The sequence below is a fragment of the Penicillium malachiteum genome (genome assembly GCF_028827825.1).
Source record: "Penicillium malachiteum strain IBT 17515 chromosome Unknown utg000003l:1.0-4950554.0:1.0-4952489.0, whole genome shotgun sequence".
Taxonomy (NCBI): Eukaryota; Fungi; Ascomycota; class Eurotiomycetes; order Eurotiales; family Aspergillaceae; genus Penicillium; species Penicillium malachiteum.
In genome coordinates, this window is record NW_026643096.1 from 917,971 (window position 1) to 934,684 (window position 16,714).

The 16,714-nt window shown below is 46.0% G+C and overlaps 7 protein-coding genes across 7 annotated transcripts; 4 read left to right on the forward strand and 3 right to left on the reverse strand.

Moving 5' to 3' along the window:
• Nucleotides 1-1,514: 1,514 nt before the first annotated feature.
• N7483_006667 (uncharacterized protein) lies at nt 1,515-1,948 on the reverse strand (the record flags this gene model as incomplete). The annotated part of the gene is made up of 3 exons (XM_057090104.1): nt 1,515-1,571; nt 1,647-1,711; nt 1,774-1,948. 3 exons carry the CDS (start codon nt 1,946-1,948, stop codon nt 1,515-1,517), a joined length of 297 nt encoding a protein of 98 aa, XP_056944845.1.
• Nucleotides 1,949-3,322: 1,374 nt separating this feature from the next.
• glr1 (glutathione-disulfide reductase GLR1) lies at nt 3,323-5,103 on the forward strand (the record flags this gene model as incomplete). The annotated part of the gene is made up of 3 exons (XM_057090105.1): nt 3,323-3,696; nt 3,775-4,607; nt 4,670-5,103. 3 exons carry the CDS (start codon nt 3,323-3,325, stop codon nt 5,101-5,103), a joined length of 1,641 nt encoding a protein of 546 aa, XP_056944846.1.
• A 309-nt stretch (nt 5,104-5,412) lies between these two features.
• On the reverse strand, nt 5,413-6,192 carry N7483_006669 (sulfotransferase family protein; the record flags this gene model as incomplete). Its single annotated transcript, XM_057090106.1, has 1 exon — nt 5,413-6,192. One exon carries the CDS (start codon nt 6,190-6,192, stop codon nt 5,413-5,415), a length of 780 nt encoding a protein of 259 aa, XP_056944847.1.
• Nucleotides 6,193-7,214: 1,022 nt separating this feature from the next.
• On the reverse strand, nt 7,215-9,176 carry pbs2 (mitogen-activated protein kinase kinase PBS2; the record flags this gene model as incomplete). The annotated part of the gene is made up of 3 exons (XM_057090107.1): nt 7,215-7,616; nt 7,673-8,703; nt 8,771-9,176. 3 exons carry the CDS (start codon nt 9,174-9,176, stop codon nt 7,215-7,217), a joined length of 1,839 nt encoding a protein of 612 aa, XP_056944848.1.
• Nucleotides 9,177-10,966: 1,790 nt separating this feature from the next.
• N7483_006671 (uncharacterized protein) lies at nt 10,967-11,305 on the forward strand (the record flags this gene model as incomplete). Its single annotated transcript, XM_057090108.1, has 1 exon — nt 10,967-11,305. One exon carries the CDS (start codon nt 10,967-10,969, stop codon nt 11,303-11,305), a length of 339 nt encoding a protein of 112 aa, XP_056944849.1.
• Nucleotides 11,306-12,070: 765 nt separating this feature from the next.
• Nucleotides 12,071-13,180, forward strand: N7483_006672 (5'-methylthioadenosine/S-adenosylhomocysteine nucleosidase family protein; the record flags this gene model as incomplete). The annotated part of the gene is made up of 1 exon (XM_057090109.1): nt 12,071-13,180. One exon carries the CDS (start codon nt 12,071-12,073, stop codon nt 13,178-13,180), a length of 1,110 nt encoding a protein of 369 aa, XP_056944850.1.
• A 211-nt stretch (nt 13,181-13,391) lies between these two features.
• Nucleotides 13,392-14,819, forward strand: N7483_006673 (uncharacterized protein; the record flags this gene model as incomplete). Its single annotated transcript, XM_057090110.1, has 1 exon — nt 13,392-14,819. One exon carries the CDS (start codon nt 13,392-13,394, stop codon nt 14,817-14,819), a length of 1,428 nt encoding a protein of 475 aa, XP_056944851.1.
• Nucleotides 14,820-16,714: the final 1,895 nt, after the last annotated feature.

Genomic DNA, 16,714 nt, shown 5'->3' on the forward strand with positions numbered 1-16,714 from the left:
GTCGGAAGCAACATTTTTGAACATTTGAACCCTCCACATCTGCTTCTTGCAAACTGCTGGATAATATCTACCTTACAATGCAGTATCTATTGAGACATGATACAACACTGTCTTTGACATTCAGTGCTTACAGATGTATGTGCATAGATATCAGAGTTCTGACTTCCAGTAATCCAACATCTGAAAGCTCAAATTTAAGTAGTATTAGGTATACTACTCAAAATTGAGGGCTATCCGGGGTCCTACTTGGAATCATCTAGAAATTGATCAGGATCGTCAATGAAAGAAGTCAGATCTGTGGAATGCACCCTTTGAGATAATATCAACAGAAATAAGATCTGGAGAATATGGGATGAAGCTATGCCTTCCTTTGATCCAGTCTATGAGACACCACTCCATGATCGATGCACTTCAGTAGAGAACGTTGCAAGATTGGATCTTAGAAATATTTGAACTATTCAGCGCCCACTCAAGGTTAAAGACATACACACTACGGAGTAATAGTACGAGGATCATAATGTCAAAAATGAAGGCTGGTAACTAACATTCAAGGTTTGGAGTATTTTGCTTATGAAGCCATAAGTTGAACCTCTTCCAACCAGCCCTGCCGGGCTAGCTCAATCGGTAGAGCGTGAGACTCTTAATCTCAAGGTTGGGGGTTCGACCCCCCCCGTTCGGCTATTCCTAAAAAACCATAACCTGAGAATTCTTTTTTGCACTTTTTTTTTTTCTTTTTTCACAATGTACATACTGAAAACTCTTCGTGGTGGGTACAAGTTGACGCTGATAGGCTACATTTAGATGTGGATACACTATGAGACCCACCTGCCCAGGTTGGCATGTCGATCCATCCAGCAGTGCTCAATGAATTGTTATTTTCAACTGGAATTATCCATCGATTCCTTTTTCTGTTAACTTGAAGATAATGATAGCTCGGTGAAATTTATTCACATGTGCAACATTTCCATTGATGTTTTAGCCTCATATGCCTGAAGGGCTTTCAATTTTATCCCCGGGGGTGACAGAGCAGACATGTGCGTATGCCAGTGGACCGTGACTGTGATAATATAGATTGATCCGACATCTGGAGGCCCTATTATATAAGAAAATATATCAATTCCAAGCCATATATTATGTACGGCGATGGCATGGAGACTCGGAGTACTTGAGAGAAGGAGGCAAGGCCACCAAGGCGTGTGCTCAAGTGCTATGATCTATGAAGACAGACCTCGGACCACTAGGTACGACCTCGGGAGGGGCAAACTACTTCCCTGGTCTGAGTCTTCAAGTCCTTTAACAGGGCATCGAATTGATGTCCTGTTGCAAGGCTTCAATGAAACAAGACTCTGCGCTAGTATGGTGTTCTTTATGTATCATAGTAAAACAAATCATGATATGTATTCCTGGTATTCAAAGACTATTATAAACTCGAGAAATGGACACAAAGGGTTCCCTGGTCGCAAGGCATTGTATCTGCACATGTGGCTATCACGACCACATCGCCTATGTTTCATTTAAACATCTGCCGCATCTTGGAAAATGACGTGGGAGGTACAAATCTTCTTGGGGCCCTGTAGAGACATATCGGTTATTATCATGTACCAAAATGGCACACCACTCCAAGCTCATTAGCAAGGGGCACTTACAATTGGGTAGCAGCATGCAGGTCGAGATTGATCCTCACAGAGCTGGGGCTTCGTAAGCAGAACACCTGGGTAGTGATCTGAGTTAGTGATTGGACTCAAGTTTTGTTGTGGTACGTAGTAAACATACAGTCTTCAGCCTCATTGGCCTTAGGGTTTCCACGCGCAGAAGTCATATCACGGCAGCAATAGGGCTGCTGAACCATGCCGGTGTGATCTTGGGCAAATTGGCAACTCATGTTGATTTCCTTAGCCGAACCCAAAGCTAGGGTGATGGCGATAACAACAACGGATGAGAAACGCATATTGGCAACTGGGTATAATTGGAGAGTAAATTTGGGAGCAAAGGAAACGGAATGGTCGTTCTGGGAATATCGACGTATATCTAGGTAATGGCTGGGGTTTCGGATAATTAGCTTCACAGGGGGAGGCTGCAAAGGAGCCTGCTTACTACGGACGCGAAAAATGCCTTGCTCTCATGAATCAAAACAGCGCTTGAGTTAAATGAGCTGAATGGAGAATGAAAAGGGGGGTTTGGTGCATTTAATTGGTAGGGGTGGCGGTTGAATCATCCCCTTGCATTCTTCTTTCTCTATGAATGTGAGTGAACTGATAAACAAGGAGAGCTCGAGGGATAAGGGTGATCATAGAAATTCTTGCTGGAGGCTCTTGTTTCAGATGAGCCGTTGTTCCGACTTGGAAATTTACCAAGGGATAAATTGGAGGTGTTATTGTATATGAAGCCTTTTCACCTGCTGAAGAGGCCTCTGTGTAGTGTCTTCTACTACTGACTATGGTGAAATGTAGTACCGTAGATGGGTGTCACTCATGGCTTGGAACCTTGGACGCTCTGGAGAAAAAAAAATAAAAATAAAAAAAATAAAATTGAAATTGAAATGAAAGTAAAATAAAATGACTGAGAAAAGGTGCTATTCTGGAGACTCGGACGTGTTGTGGTGTAGTATGGTGGGAGAGTAGTATGGGCGCTTAAAGGAATAATAACTCCATAACATCAGATAAATGCGCGACTAGATATTAATCTCGAGTTATGCAACTATATGAAATTTATCGTTTATCATAGACCTATTCCTAGTAGTACTTGAGCAACAATTAGACATCCTACTAGTACTCCGGGGTACGGGGTTGTAGTTCATCGCGGCTACCCGCATAAGCGGCATAAGGTATCCCCAGTGCTAGGTACCCGGTACCTGGTAGTATATCCTAGACATTAATTAGTATGGAACATCTCAACGCTTAATATTGAGGACTTAAATGCCTATTGAATTTCTTACAAGTAGCAGACAAAAGACATCAAAGACCATGAAATATCCAAATATTACTATTTTGTCGATAATATGCTCATAATGCGACGCATGTGTAGTGGCGTGAGATACCTAGCACTTGAGATATGGGAGTACACATGCACTAGCAAAAGTTACTGCATTCAAGTTATATGACAAATTCAAAAGATATACAAAGTACCATACTGTCGGAGGTCCAACATACTACATAGAGAATCAAGAATGATCAGAATAAATCAAAATTCCACGCTATTCTAGTTGATGAGAAATCACATCATTCAAGGCGGTGAAGAGCACATCTGGACTCCTATCATTATCAATCAATCACTGGTATCGTCACCAATTTTTATTATCTACATCTTGTACATACCCCTCTCCATGCTCTCCCGCTTACTCCCCACCCACACATCCCGGATCAGCGTTCGCTCCTCCTTGACCCGGTCTTCATCCAAGAAAATCCATACTGTTCAACGTCCCGCTGTGAACCGAATCCTGGCGTCCAAGCCTCAACTTACAAATCCAATTGCCTTGGCTTCACGCCTTTCCTCGATATCCCGACACTTTTCCTCTTCTCCCGTTTCACGACAGAACTCACCTACAATGGCTCCTGTTGAGGTCCAGCAGTACGACTACATCGTGCTTGGAGGTGGTAGTGGTGGTAGTGGCAGTGGTCGTCGCGCAGCTGGCTGGTATGGTGCAAAGACTTTGATTGTCGAGAGTGGCCGATCCGGCGGTACCTGTGTGAACGTTGGGTAAGTTTTTGTCCGGATGTATTATATTTTAAGACAAAATTATTGGGAACACTGTACTAAAATCAGAAAAAAAAATAGCTGTGTTCCCAAGAAGATGACCTGGAACGCCGGAACTGTCAACGAGACCATTCACCTGGGCAAGCACTACGGCTACGATATCCCCGAGGGCACTAAGTTCAACTACAAGTTTTTTAAGGAGACCCGTGACGCTGAGATCAAGCGTCTGAACGGCATGTACGAGCGTAACTGGAGCCGTGAGGGTATTGATCTCGTCCATGGCCGTGCCCGCTTCGTCGAGCCCAAGGTTATCGAGGTCGCCAACGAGGACGGAACCACCTCAAGATACGCCGGAAAGCACATTCTGATCGCCACTGGTGGCCGACCCAACATCCCCAAGGTGCCCGGTGCTGAGCACGGTATTACCAGCGATGGCTTCTTCGAGATTGAGGAGCTTCCTCCCAAGATTGCTGTCGTCGGTGCTGGCTACATTGCCGTTGAGTTGGCCGGTGTCCTCCACGCCATGGATGTTGAGACCCACATGTTCATCCGTGGTGAAAACTTCCTGCGCAAGTTCGACCCAATGATTCAGAAGACCATGACTGACCGCTACGAGGCGGCTGGTGTCAACCTCCACCGTGGCCACGGCGGCTTCAAGGAGATCAAGCTTATCCGTGACGGAAAGGGCAAGGACCGTCTGATCAAGCTGATCAGCAATGACGGTTCTGAAATCGAGGTCAACGAGCTCCTGTGGGCTGTTGGCCGTGCCCCAGAGGTTGAGGATCTGCACTTGGATATCCCCGGCGTTAAGCTGAACGCTAGCGGTCACATTGTGGTTGATGAGTACCAAAACACCTCTGTTGAGGGCATCTATGCTCTCGGTGATGTGACTGGTCAGGCTGAGCTGACTCCAGGTATGTCAAAGAATACTATCAGTGGTTTTTAATAAGAGTAATTTGCTAACCCAAAGATACAGTTGCCATTGCTGCTGGTCGTCAACTCGGCAGCCGTATCTTCGGCCCCGCCGAATTCAAGACCGCCAAGATTTCTTACGAGAACATTCCCACTGTTGTTTTCTCTCACCCCGAGGTTGGATCAATTGGTCTCACTGAGCCCGAGGCCCGTCAACAATATGGCGATGACAAGATTAAGACCTACCACACCAAGTTCACCAACATGTACTACAGTCTTATGCCAGCCGAGGAGAAGGCCAAGAACCCCACTGAGATGAAGATCATCTGTGCTGGTCCTCAAGAGAAGGTCGTTGGTCTCCACATCCTGGGTCTCGGTGTTGGCGAGATGCTCCAGGGTTTCGGTGTTGCCGTGAAGATGGGTGCCACCAAGGCTGATTTCGACAGCTGTGTTGCCATTCACCCTACCAGTGCTGAGGAGTTGGTTACCATGCGATAAATATAGATATAATACATACGTCTTTTGCATCAAAGATGCAATGAACAATACCAAATGTTATTCAAGTTAAACTTGAAGTCTGCGAGAGATCGCTCCAATTGCATATCATGATGATGTGATTCTATAGCATATAGACTTGATGTTCCTCCGGTGTTCAAGTTGACAAGAGCATTTAGATTGAAACCAGACATTTGAATGGTTTATTTCCACAACAAGCTGTCTATGTCTAATAGTACTAGTACTACCTAGTACAAATGAGATTGATTGCTCTAATACATTGATCAGGATGGCATGCAGATTCCTCACGGTCTACTTGTATAAAACCCACATCAACCCTATCGCAAAAACACCAAAAATGACCGCCCAGCGTGTCAACCCACGACGAATATGCAAACTCGCAATCTTATCAATCGCATCTCCATCATTGATATGAGCAAACGGTTGATCCCTCGGGACCTCCTTGCCAAGCGCAGAGCAAAGAGGCTCCCAACCATCCTTCACATCATAAAAGACAAGTCGTTCCTCAGGAACAACCTGCTTCAACCACTCAATATGACGATAATAAGTCTGACGAGTAGGAATCTCCTCCCCATAAAGTCTGATCCACTGCACACTCAACAAGCCAAGGTAATCAATAAAGTGTCTCATGCCAGGTAAAGGAAGGAGAACGCCTCTTAAGAACCACAAGAACGTATAATGCATAATCTGATTCATAGATTTTTCCCAAGTTACCGGATCTCGCACTGTACAGATAACTTTTGCATCTGGATACAATTCCATCAATTCAGGCACAAATTGTGCACCGGGTGAATCGGTCGTTGCAGCGTATCCATCCAATTGGCGCTCCAAGAGCTGTAGCACGGGTTTTCTATCAGATGCATTATCTGCAGCCCAATGCTTAAGTGCTGACATCCATGTTTTAATTTGGTCTGGTGGACCTAGAGTCGCTTGCGTACCTCCATGGAAAATAGGTCCGTCTAGGAGGGTTTCTAGCGCCGCGCTGAATGATGCTGTTCCAGTGCGTGGAAGACCTGCTCCTATGACCTGGATCTTTGTTCCTGGTTTTGGAACAGATGGTTTCTGTCCCATATTGAAGGGATAAGGGGTGCGTGGTCGGATTAAGGGAGTTGTGGAGTAATATCACTGAAGCCTGAACAGCCTGAGGCTGATGTTGTGTCGATCTTCCCTTCAAACAAGGGATATATGCACTAAACACCCTGGATCGAATGGAAAAGCCTGATGCCTGGGGTATAAATACTCGTTAACTGGAATCCCAGCGCCCGTAAATGCAAATTTTTATGATAAATTGTGTTTCAGGGGCGAAACAGCCAGCCCGAGAATCATGATCTACACTGGAGCATTGAGTTTACCGCCCCCACCCCTTTCAAGGTTCGTGATCCATCATTATTGACTTGAGTTGACGAGATCAAGTTGGATGAGTGTCTACAAGAGAATACCAGAGATTATATCAGTATCCAATCAATATCGTAAAGCGATCAAATTCGATTAAATCGTAGTTTTACTGGAATCTACAAATAACCATCAAATAGTGACTGATAATTCTGAACTTGACCAAGAATTCTCATCTCGTATAGACATGCCATAAATATGCCAAGATGGCTATAAAGACGCCCAGTACGATCGATGGTGAGCAAGTCAGCACTTGAGATCTATCATCGGTAACAGGTTAAATTTTCAAGATTTTCATTTCAATGTGATCGGATCCATCGTAATAACATAATATACGGCTAATAAGAAAATGGGTTCGCCCAATGCGGCGGCTGGATCTCTCTTTCCAGCACTATGAAAGAGTCCCTCGCTAACAACAGCCTGGCGAAGATTCATGAAATCCAAATGATTGCCAATAGATCAAATACAAGGTGGTCCAAGGCGTAAAGGTGCTTGCGATCATAGACATGCATCGGTTATATTCGGCGCGTGTTCGTTGGGCGTGGAAGGTCAGAGAGTGACCTCCCCCGAGAACGTATCATTCATCTGGTTAACGATGACAGCGCTGGTTCCGGGGCGAATAAGTTATCGACGGATATCATATGATCTGGTAGTGTAGACGACAGGAAAATGCAATGCTAGTGTATCAAAAGTCTAGTACCTCACCCATCCAGCGATGTTGTGGGTGGATTCTCTTCAGCAGGACTAGAGCCGACCTTGTCCAGAGCCACGGTATGAAGGGCAGGCTTCTCGCCGGCTACGAGAAGACCCTGCTGTTTCAATTCAAGTTGCTTGAGTACCCAATCGGCAACTTCCTTGTCTTCGGTCACAGAAGACGGGACTTTCTCGCCGGGCGCAGGAACCTCAGGTTCAGCCTCCTCAGATGCAGCCTCTTCGGCCTCACTTGGTGGCCGCATGAGAGGCTCCAGCCATGGGTGGCGGATCAACGCACTGTAGGTAGGTCGGTTTTTCGGGTTCTTATCGAGACAGGCACGCACAAATGAGTGTGCTTCATCAGAGTATCCAGATTCAGGAAGAGTTGGAGGATCTCCATGAACGATTGCCTTTGAAAATTGTTAGAAACTGGGAAAATCACGAATATAGGGGAAATGTTACTCACGTGTAGCTGGCTGAAGATGTTGGTAAACGTCTCCGGCGGGTAGGGGTATCTTCCCATAGCACACTCAATAATCGACAATCCCAAACTCCAAATATCGCTTTGCACGCTATATGTCCCAGCACTTGGCGCTCCTGATTGTTGCATACCGCCGCCTGCGATACGCTCAGGTGCCATGTAGCTTTGACAACCGATGTTGGTCTTTGCAATACTAGCCACCAAGTTCCCACTCACACCAAAATCGCAAATCTTGACTTGGCCTTTACTGTTCACAAGAATGTTTGTCGGCTTGACATCACGGTGAATAATGTTGTGCTCATCCTTGAGCGCTTTCAGACCCATGATGGTGGACAGTGTCATCTTGCGCAGAATATTCTCTGGCACGCCGCCCTTGTATATCTTGTCAATGGAACCACCATCCATATACTCAACACACATATAGACTGCGCCTTCTTGGAAGAATGCTCCGTAGAAGTCGATGATGAAGGGAGACACGCAACGATGCAAAATATCTAACTCCATGATGATCTGGGCGAATTTTGCCTCGTCCAGTTCTAATCGAATTTCCTTCATTGCCATAATCACTCCTGACAAATTTTCTTGACCTGCGGTATCACCGCTGTCATCAAGGCCGATTGGCCGACTGACAATGCCACTCAAGCCCAAGCCTGGTTTCCGAAGTTGAGGTCGACTGTGTCGAACTTTGTAAACTGTCCCGTAATTTCCCTTTCCAAGCTCATCTAGACGATCTACTTCATCCAGAGAGATCTTGAAGCTGTGGCCTGACGAAAACTCAACACCTCCGCCATGTAGAATGGCCTTGTTCTTGAAATTCAGAGTCCCGGCTTTTGTGTCGATGAACTCGGCATATTTACTGAAGGCCGACTCTCCACCGTTCTGCTCTGCTGGTTTGCTTTCGCCGTTTGGTGGAGGAGGCGATCCGCCGCTCATCTCCGACAACCTCAGTTGAGGCTTCATACGCCTACCCATCCCCGAAGGCTTAGGCGATGCGGGGCTGGCTGCGCCCGGGACCGCTGGGGAAGAAGCCCAGTGATTCGTATTCGGTCGCGGTTGGACTGGGGGGAGTTCCTGCCAAAGCACCACCTGCGCCCATTTCATTGGATGTGGGTATTCTCCCCGTGGACGCGGTATGCGGCAATGGGACACCTTGTCGAGAGAGGGAGAACGCCTTCATCTTGGCCATGATATCTTGATTTAATCCTCCACTTCCTTGTGCGCTCATAGAAGCCTGTGCCAAAGGGCGAGGTGAGGCACCGCCGGTAGCGCCGGCGCCCCGTCGGGCGGCGTTGATTTGGCCCAAATGTGTTGATGAGGAGGTCATGCCTGCGGGGGTATCGCGAGATGGGAGGAGGGTAGGAGTGGATAAATGGGCTCCAGGTGTGATGCCTGGAGAAATTGGACAGACGGGGGAAATGCCTCCGGTGGCTGGACTGCGGTCATCTTCGGTCGGGGGGACCTCCAAGGCGAAATCGCGGTTGGCGGTCATGATGTCGCGGGGTCAAATTATGGAGGGCGAGGACGCCGGACCGACAACAAGGGCCGGTGCAATTGTATTGAGCAGGCCGTTTTGGACTCGGGCTGCACCGGGGATCGGCGCTCTCTAAAGAAAAAGAAAAAGAAATGGGGGACGGAATGAGATGATGATTATGGTGAGAGTGAAAGGTGAAGTCACCTGTTCTGAACAGGGAAAGATAATATAAAGTGGGGAGAAAAGACCAAGAACTTGAATCAAGACAAAGCCTCCTACGAGTCCTGGAATACCTACTACTAGTAGCGATTACGTGGAAAATATAAAAAAAAATTTTTTTGGTATTTTTTCTTTTCTTGTTTTTCGCCCCCTTTAAGTCTTCTTTTACATTTTCTAGAGAGTTCATTTTTTTCAGCTTTACTAGTAAGTTGACAAGACAGGGCCCCAGGATTACTACATTTAGCATCCACTTTGGGCTCCTTTCCTGCGTCACAGCACAGATCAAGCAAGAATTTATTTTAATTGAGGATCGTCTCCCAGATCAGATTCATATCACTAACCCGGCTGGCAAACCAGCCAATCAAGCTGTTCCCTCGGCCGAAAAGCAGGTTTTGACATCACGGAGTAACACATTGTTGTCCTATATGCTGCCGTGTTTCATGAACAAGTTTCAAGACCCAGAGACTAGGTACAGAGCTTTGAAATTTGAAACACTCTTTAGCTTGATCTTCTTTAAGAGCTCTCATTCATGTACAATGAGAAAGAGAGACCCTTGCTCTTCAGCTCTCCAGGGTATATCGGCTTTGGTCGGCACTTTCTTCCTGAACAGGGTTTATTCGGTTGATCTAGTCATCTCATCTACCGAGGGAATATGGTCAATATGGTCAGATGTACAGAGTACAGAGTACAGGACTGGTTGAAGGTCATTTCCCTTTGGAAATTGTACTCCGAAGCCAGAGTGCAAACGTCGACGACTCAAGATGCTCCACTCTTACCCGTTGGATTTAATCTATGGCACCAGATGGGTATCTAGGTTCCTTAAGGGCTCTGTAAATTCATATCACAAACCTAGGTGATAATCATTCGGATTCAATGTTGCCTGATTGAAGGAATATTAGTCAAAGACAAGGATGTGAAGCACATGAAAGGCGTTGAAGCACGGACCTACTAACTCCCTTGAGCGGGGGATCGTGGATCCTCTTCCTTACATGCCAGGTACCCCCCAACTGCAATGACCTCAGAAAGAACCCCAGATACTATTTTTGAGCCTCTTCAACTCATCAGTGATCATATATACCTGTATGAGTCGCAGGTGGCAAATGGAATCGTGTCAAGTTCACCGTCTTTGATAATTCTATGCACCTGAGGCGCAACCCCCCGACGAATCAACAAATACGTGTTGCAATACCGGAAGATTTACCCATACACCTCAATTCTCCTTATCACAACCGATTTCGCCACTACCGTGCTCCGACCATTCAGCTGGATTCGTGCCAATCTCAGTCCAGCTCGACTTGTAATTCGTCGAATAATAGAAGGGATCGGCAAGGACACCCAAAATGTGACTGACCAGGGCGGTATCTTACTTCATTTATTTTCTCATGGAGGAGGGAACACCGCCCTTCAACTGGCCCTTTCATTGAAAGAAGAGTCTGACCAGGGTATCTGGTTCTTTTCAAAATTGAAGGGGATTATTTTGGATTGCTGCCCAGGAGATGATGGTCTTCAAAGAGCATACGCTGCTGCACGTACATCAGTGCCCGAGACACCGATACCAATTCATGGGAGCCACATTGCTCTACCCCGCTATGGCGGTGATGAATACACTACAACATGCGCGCCTGATACGTGCCATTCAAGACTTGCGAGAGCAGCTAAATGACCCATCTTCTTTTGGATCTAAGGCAAGAAGACTCTACATGTATAGCAAGGAAGATGCTATGGTCAAATGGGAAGACGTGGAATCCCACATACGGGATGCGCGCTCCCGAGGATATAAAGTCGAGAAGGCGTGTTTTGAGCATGGTTCACATTGTGGATTGATCATGGAAGATGCTCATCGTTATTGGACAACAGTTCAGAGGTTTTGGCAAGGCCAAGATATGTCTGATGTGGCAACGGAGGGAAATATCCGCAGTTGTTTATAGCATTGAAAGATGTACAGGGTGTCTGAAAAGTCCAGGAGTTGAGGTCTCACTGCATCCGAGTCTTTGGAACAACCTTGGAAGTTGTGATGCGTCGCAAGATGATTGGACCTGATTTATATCAAGACAACAGGCATCTTGAACCGGCATGGGCAAGGAAGAAAACATTATTAACTTATTTCAATGAGCTACTTTCTCAAGTAGGAGTTTTCCTGAGAAACTTATCATCATATATGTGTGGCTATAGAATACGCCCGAGTCGCTGAGCAAACTGTTTGAAGTACACAATAGGGCCGGGCCGGACCTTCTTTGCTAAAGTGCTTATCTAGCCTGACGCCCAACATCTAAGCATTCTATAAGTTGACGTTGGGTATAAATGGATTTCGGGTAGAGATCCTGGTCAGAACTTGAACGCACAACTTGAAATTGCCACGTATAGATGCAAGCGGGGAATCAAAACAGACTCCCAGAGTATGGGGGCCTATAGTAACAGCCATGTAGCCAAACCCCATTTTCATTAATGATTTTGATCGCCTAGCTCATTAACAGCCCTGAAGTTGTTTTATTATTATAATACATCAAGGTTAAAGTAAGAGATGTCTGAGTCTAAAGTGAGAGATATCTAAAGTAAAAGTGAGAGCTAGCTGTTATAGTAAGGCCCCCGGGACCGGACTTATTTATTCGGAGGGGGCTTTAGTCCATAGTTATAGGTTTGAACTTAAAGGCTTTATACCTGGGCATTAACACAACCATTTATAAGCTATCACCATGACAACTTGCCTTGAAAATTCTGACCTATATACTGTTGCATGGATAGCCGCATTGGGCATTGAGCAAGCAGCAGCCCTCGCTTTGCTTGACGATCATCATAGTCCACCAAAAAGCTTCATACAACCTTCTTCCGATACAAACTCCTATGAATGGGGTGAGGTCAGCGGACATAACATTGTGATCGCCTCACTTCCCGCCGGGTCATACGGGAATACCTCGGCAGCTACTACCGCATCTGCTTTGATTCACACATTTCCCCATATCCGGATCGGCTTGTTGGTGGGCATCGGTGGAGGCATCGCTAGGCCTGATCTAGGTCAAGACGTTCGTCTTGGTGACATTGTTGTCAGTCAGCCTGACTGGACGAGTGGAGGAGTGATTCAATATGATTTTGGAAAAGCAAAGTCAAACGGTGTTTGGGAGCGAAAGGGATATCTCGATAAACCACCAATGGTCCTTCTCAATGTACTGACTAGGTTGCGGGCCCGGCATGAGATTTCACCATCCAAAATACCCGCACTTCTCCAGGCAATGCTTGAAGCCAATCCTCGGATAAGACGGCAGAAGACAGATTATCGCCATCAGGGCTCCGAGACCGATCGGCTGTTCAAATCACAACATGACCATTTCGGTGGCATCTCTTGCAACATGTGTAACTCCGCCTGGGAGATTAAGCGCCAAGGGAGAGAATCAACCGAGCCAGAGCTTCATTACGGCATAATTGCTTCCGGGAATAGACTGATCAAAGACGCAGCCACCAGGGATAAACTATCAGAGGATACAGGACATCGATGTCTATGTATAGAGATGGAGGCTGCTGGCCTGATGGATTGTTTCCCCTGTCTGGTTATTCGTGGGATATGCGACTATGCAGATTCTCATAAGAATGATCGATGGCAGCGCTATGCGGCGGCGACAGCAGCAGCGTTCGCAGTTGAGCTGCTCGGAGATGTCCCCACTGCAGATCTCAAAAGAACAAGGACAGCTATCGAAGCACTTCAAGGGTGTAAGTACAGATCAAATCTCAAAATGAATCAATCTCCTTATACTAACTATCAATATAACACTGGAGCAAAGAGTGGATCAAATAGAGTAAGCTATGATTAAACCGAAGTTCGAAAATATTTCTCACGGGGGGTTTCACAGCATCTTTGTTCGTAATATCGATCATACCATAGTTCTAGACCGTCTACAAATTGCAGAAGGAGCCTCATTTGATTTCCATGCCGAAGAATAGCACTCGACGTGTTTAAAGGATACCCGCGTGCAGCTACTCGACGATATCTACCGTTGGATTGATGATTCTGACTCGAAACCGATGTTTTGGCTGAGCGGCATGGCAGGAACTGGGAAGTCAACCATTTCTCGTACCGTCGCTCGAACTTGCGATCAGCAGGACAAGCTTGGAGCTAGTTTCTTCTTCGAAAGAGGCGAGATTGATAGGGTAAATTTGGTCAAATTCGTGCCGACTTTAGCTCATCAACTTGCCTCAAGAGTCTCGGGATTTGCACAAATCATCAAAGATGTACTTGATACCAATCCAGAGATACTGAGCAAAGCTATCCGTCGGCAGTTTAGTGATCTGATTTTGGGGCCCTTAATCAAGATAACGGCATCACGGACAACTGGAATGTCGCTAACATTTGTGGTTGACGCTTTGGACGAATGTGAGAGTGAAGATGACATAAAGCTGCTGCTTGATATTCTATCTCAAGCACCCTCCATGAACTCGTTGTACATTCGTGTATTTGTGACCAGCAGACCTGAAACATCAGTGCGTCGTCATTTTCCTTCTAACGCTGGCATCTGTCAACCCCTGAAACTGCATAAAATCCCCACCGAGACCGTCCACTCCGATATATCTCTCTTCCTTCACCAGGAACTCACTGAAATTCGGGATAACTTCAATAATTTAAAGGAACAAAAGAGATTACCACAGCTATGGCCCACAGAAGCCGTCACCCAGCAACTCACCGATATGGCTTCGCCCCTTTTCATCTTTGCTGCAACTATATGTCGTTTTATTGACAACTGGAGAATGGGAGACCCCGATGAACTACTCCAGCAAGTACTTGATACTATGGGCAATGATCATGGTTCGCAACTGATGCATATTTACTCTCCAATTCTGCAAAATCAAATAGTTAACAAGGCGAAGAGAAAAGAAATCATTCAAAGCTTCAAGCTCATTGTTGGCACTATAATCAGCCTGGTTGAGCCCTTGTCCCAGAAGGCCTTAGCAGGTCTTCTAGATATTGGTCTCGAGAAAGTAACGACAAGACTCCGGAATTTACCTTCTGTTCTAGACGTCCCGGAAAACATCGATTTGCCAGTACGGCTACTACACCAATCATTCCGTGATTATCTTATCATGGAGGAGGTTGATTTTGTGGTGGATGAGAAACTCGCACACCAAATCATTGCAACCAAATGCTTCGGCGTCATGACCGCTCTGAAGGAGAATATCTGCAGTCTACAGTTTCCAGGGATATGTCGATCCGAGATTGACCGTGAACACCTTGAGCAGTGCATACCATCAGAGTTACAATACGCTTGTCTTCACTGGGTGCATCATCAAATTAACTCGAAACGTGAGGCGCAAGACGATCAGAAAATCACCAAGTTCCTGCAAGATCATCTCCTTCATTGGATTGAAGTGCTGGCATTGATGGGACAGTCTGGAAATATCCTCATCAATTTTGAATCTTTGGCAAGCTGGCTAGAGCCTAGAGGTATGGTTATTTAGCTACTCCAGCACGACTTGACTGACAAAGAGCAGATTATGAGCTCTTGGGACTCTTTAGCTTTTGTCAAGGATGCTATTCGATTAATTAGAACAAATATTCCAATTATAGATGAAGCCCCATTGTAGATCTATTCTTCAGCCTTGTGTTCGCCCCGCGTCAGAGTCTTGTCCGACAGTCATTTGAGAGAAGTATGCCAAGCTGGCTCTCGCTCCGGCCGCAAGTCAAAGAGAATTGGGACTCATGTCGATTAATGATTGACTCCCTAGATAGAGTCGAATGCTTGGCAATTTCACACGACTCGACAAAGATCGCATCAGCCCATGCCCCTATGGATGACATAATTCGAATTTGAATACGGGGAGCTTAGAACAGGCTCTAGAGGGCCATCTTGACACTGTGAGCTCGCTGGCCTTTTCTCATGACTCACGATTCTTGGTTTCGGCCAGTTATGACCGAAAAGTTCGAATTTGGGATGTTCAGATGGGGCAGTGCAAGCACGTACTGGAAGATCATAGTGACACTGTCAATTCGGTAGCATTTTTACACGATTCAAAAACGTTGGTATCAGCCTCTTGTGACAGCACAATCCGAATTTGGAATACAAATATAGGGAATTGTGAGCAGATACTAGAGGACCATACGGCTGAGGTTATAAGAGTGGCGTTCTCGCGCGACTTGGATAAGTTTCTTTCACTATCTTATGATCATACTATACGGATCTGGAACGCACAAACAAGTAAATGCGAGCAAGCTCTGGAGAGATTCGATGATTGGCGGTCAATGACGTGTTCACATGACCTCACGATTTACACATCCCCTGTTCGGAATCGCGGGCAACCAGACATCATACGAATCCGGAACATGTAGACGGGGCTGTGTGAGCATGAAATTGAGAGCGCACGCTTGAGTAAAGATGCTGGATCATTTGCATTCTCGCCTAACTCAAAGCTTTTAGTATCAGGTCATCTCGATAATATGATCCGGATTTGGAACACAAAGACTTGGAAGTGCGAGCAGATTTTGAAGGGCCACGGCGCAGATGCTATGTCAATTGTCTTCTCACATGACTCAAAACTGCTTATATCAGGCTCGCGTGACCGGACAATTCGAGTTTGGGAGATAGACAATGAGTCTAGTGAGCAAGACATAGAGAGTCATACTATCTCTGCAACAAGCTCAATGGTGTTCTCAAATGATTCGAGCATGTTAGTGTCAGTATCTTCCGATGGCGCATTCCATATATGGGACTCGCAAACAGGAATATGCCAACAGACAACTCAAAAATGTACTCGGATGGGATATGGTATTGATCACTTGATGTTTTCCCATTATTCAGAAATGGTGGTGTATGAAGCAGGTTCTGTGCTACACATCTGGAACATACGAAAAGGCAGTGGACCCAGGCTGGAAGACAGTAGAGACCTTCCATCAGTAGCACTTTCTCATGATTCGAAATTAGTGGCAGCAGGCTCCAAATCCCATGACAAAACAATTTGGATCTGGAGTACACAGACTGGAAATTGTGAAGACGTGCTAGAGGGCCACAATAGCTATATTCCGTCTGTGGCATTTTCGCATGACTCGCAAAAGATGGCTTCGACATCTACTGACAAGACAATACGGATCTGGAATACACGAACAGGAAAGTGCGAGCAAGTGCTAGAAAGTCACGCTTCTTCCGATTTTGCATATGTGCTGTTCTCCTATGATTCATCCCGAATTGCATGGCGGTTCAAAAAATCCCTGTGGATCCGGGATTTACAGACAAGAACCGAACAACCACTGGAAGGCCATAGTAAAAAGAAATCACATCCATGGTATTTTCCCACGATACACAGATGATAGCATCAGTCTCTCAGGATATGACAGCGAGGATCTGGAATACAGAAACCGG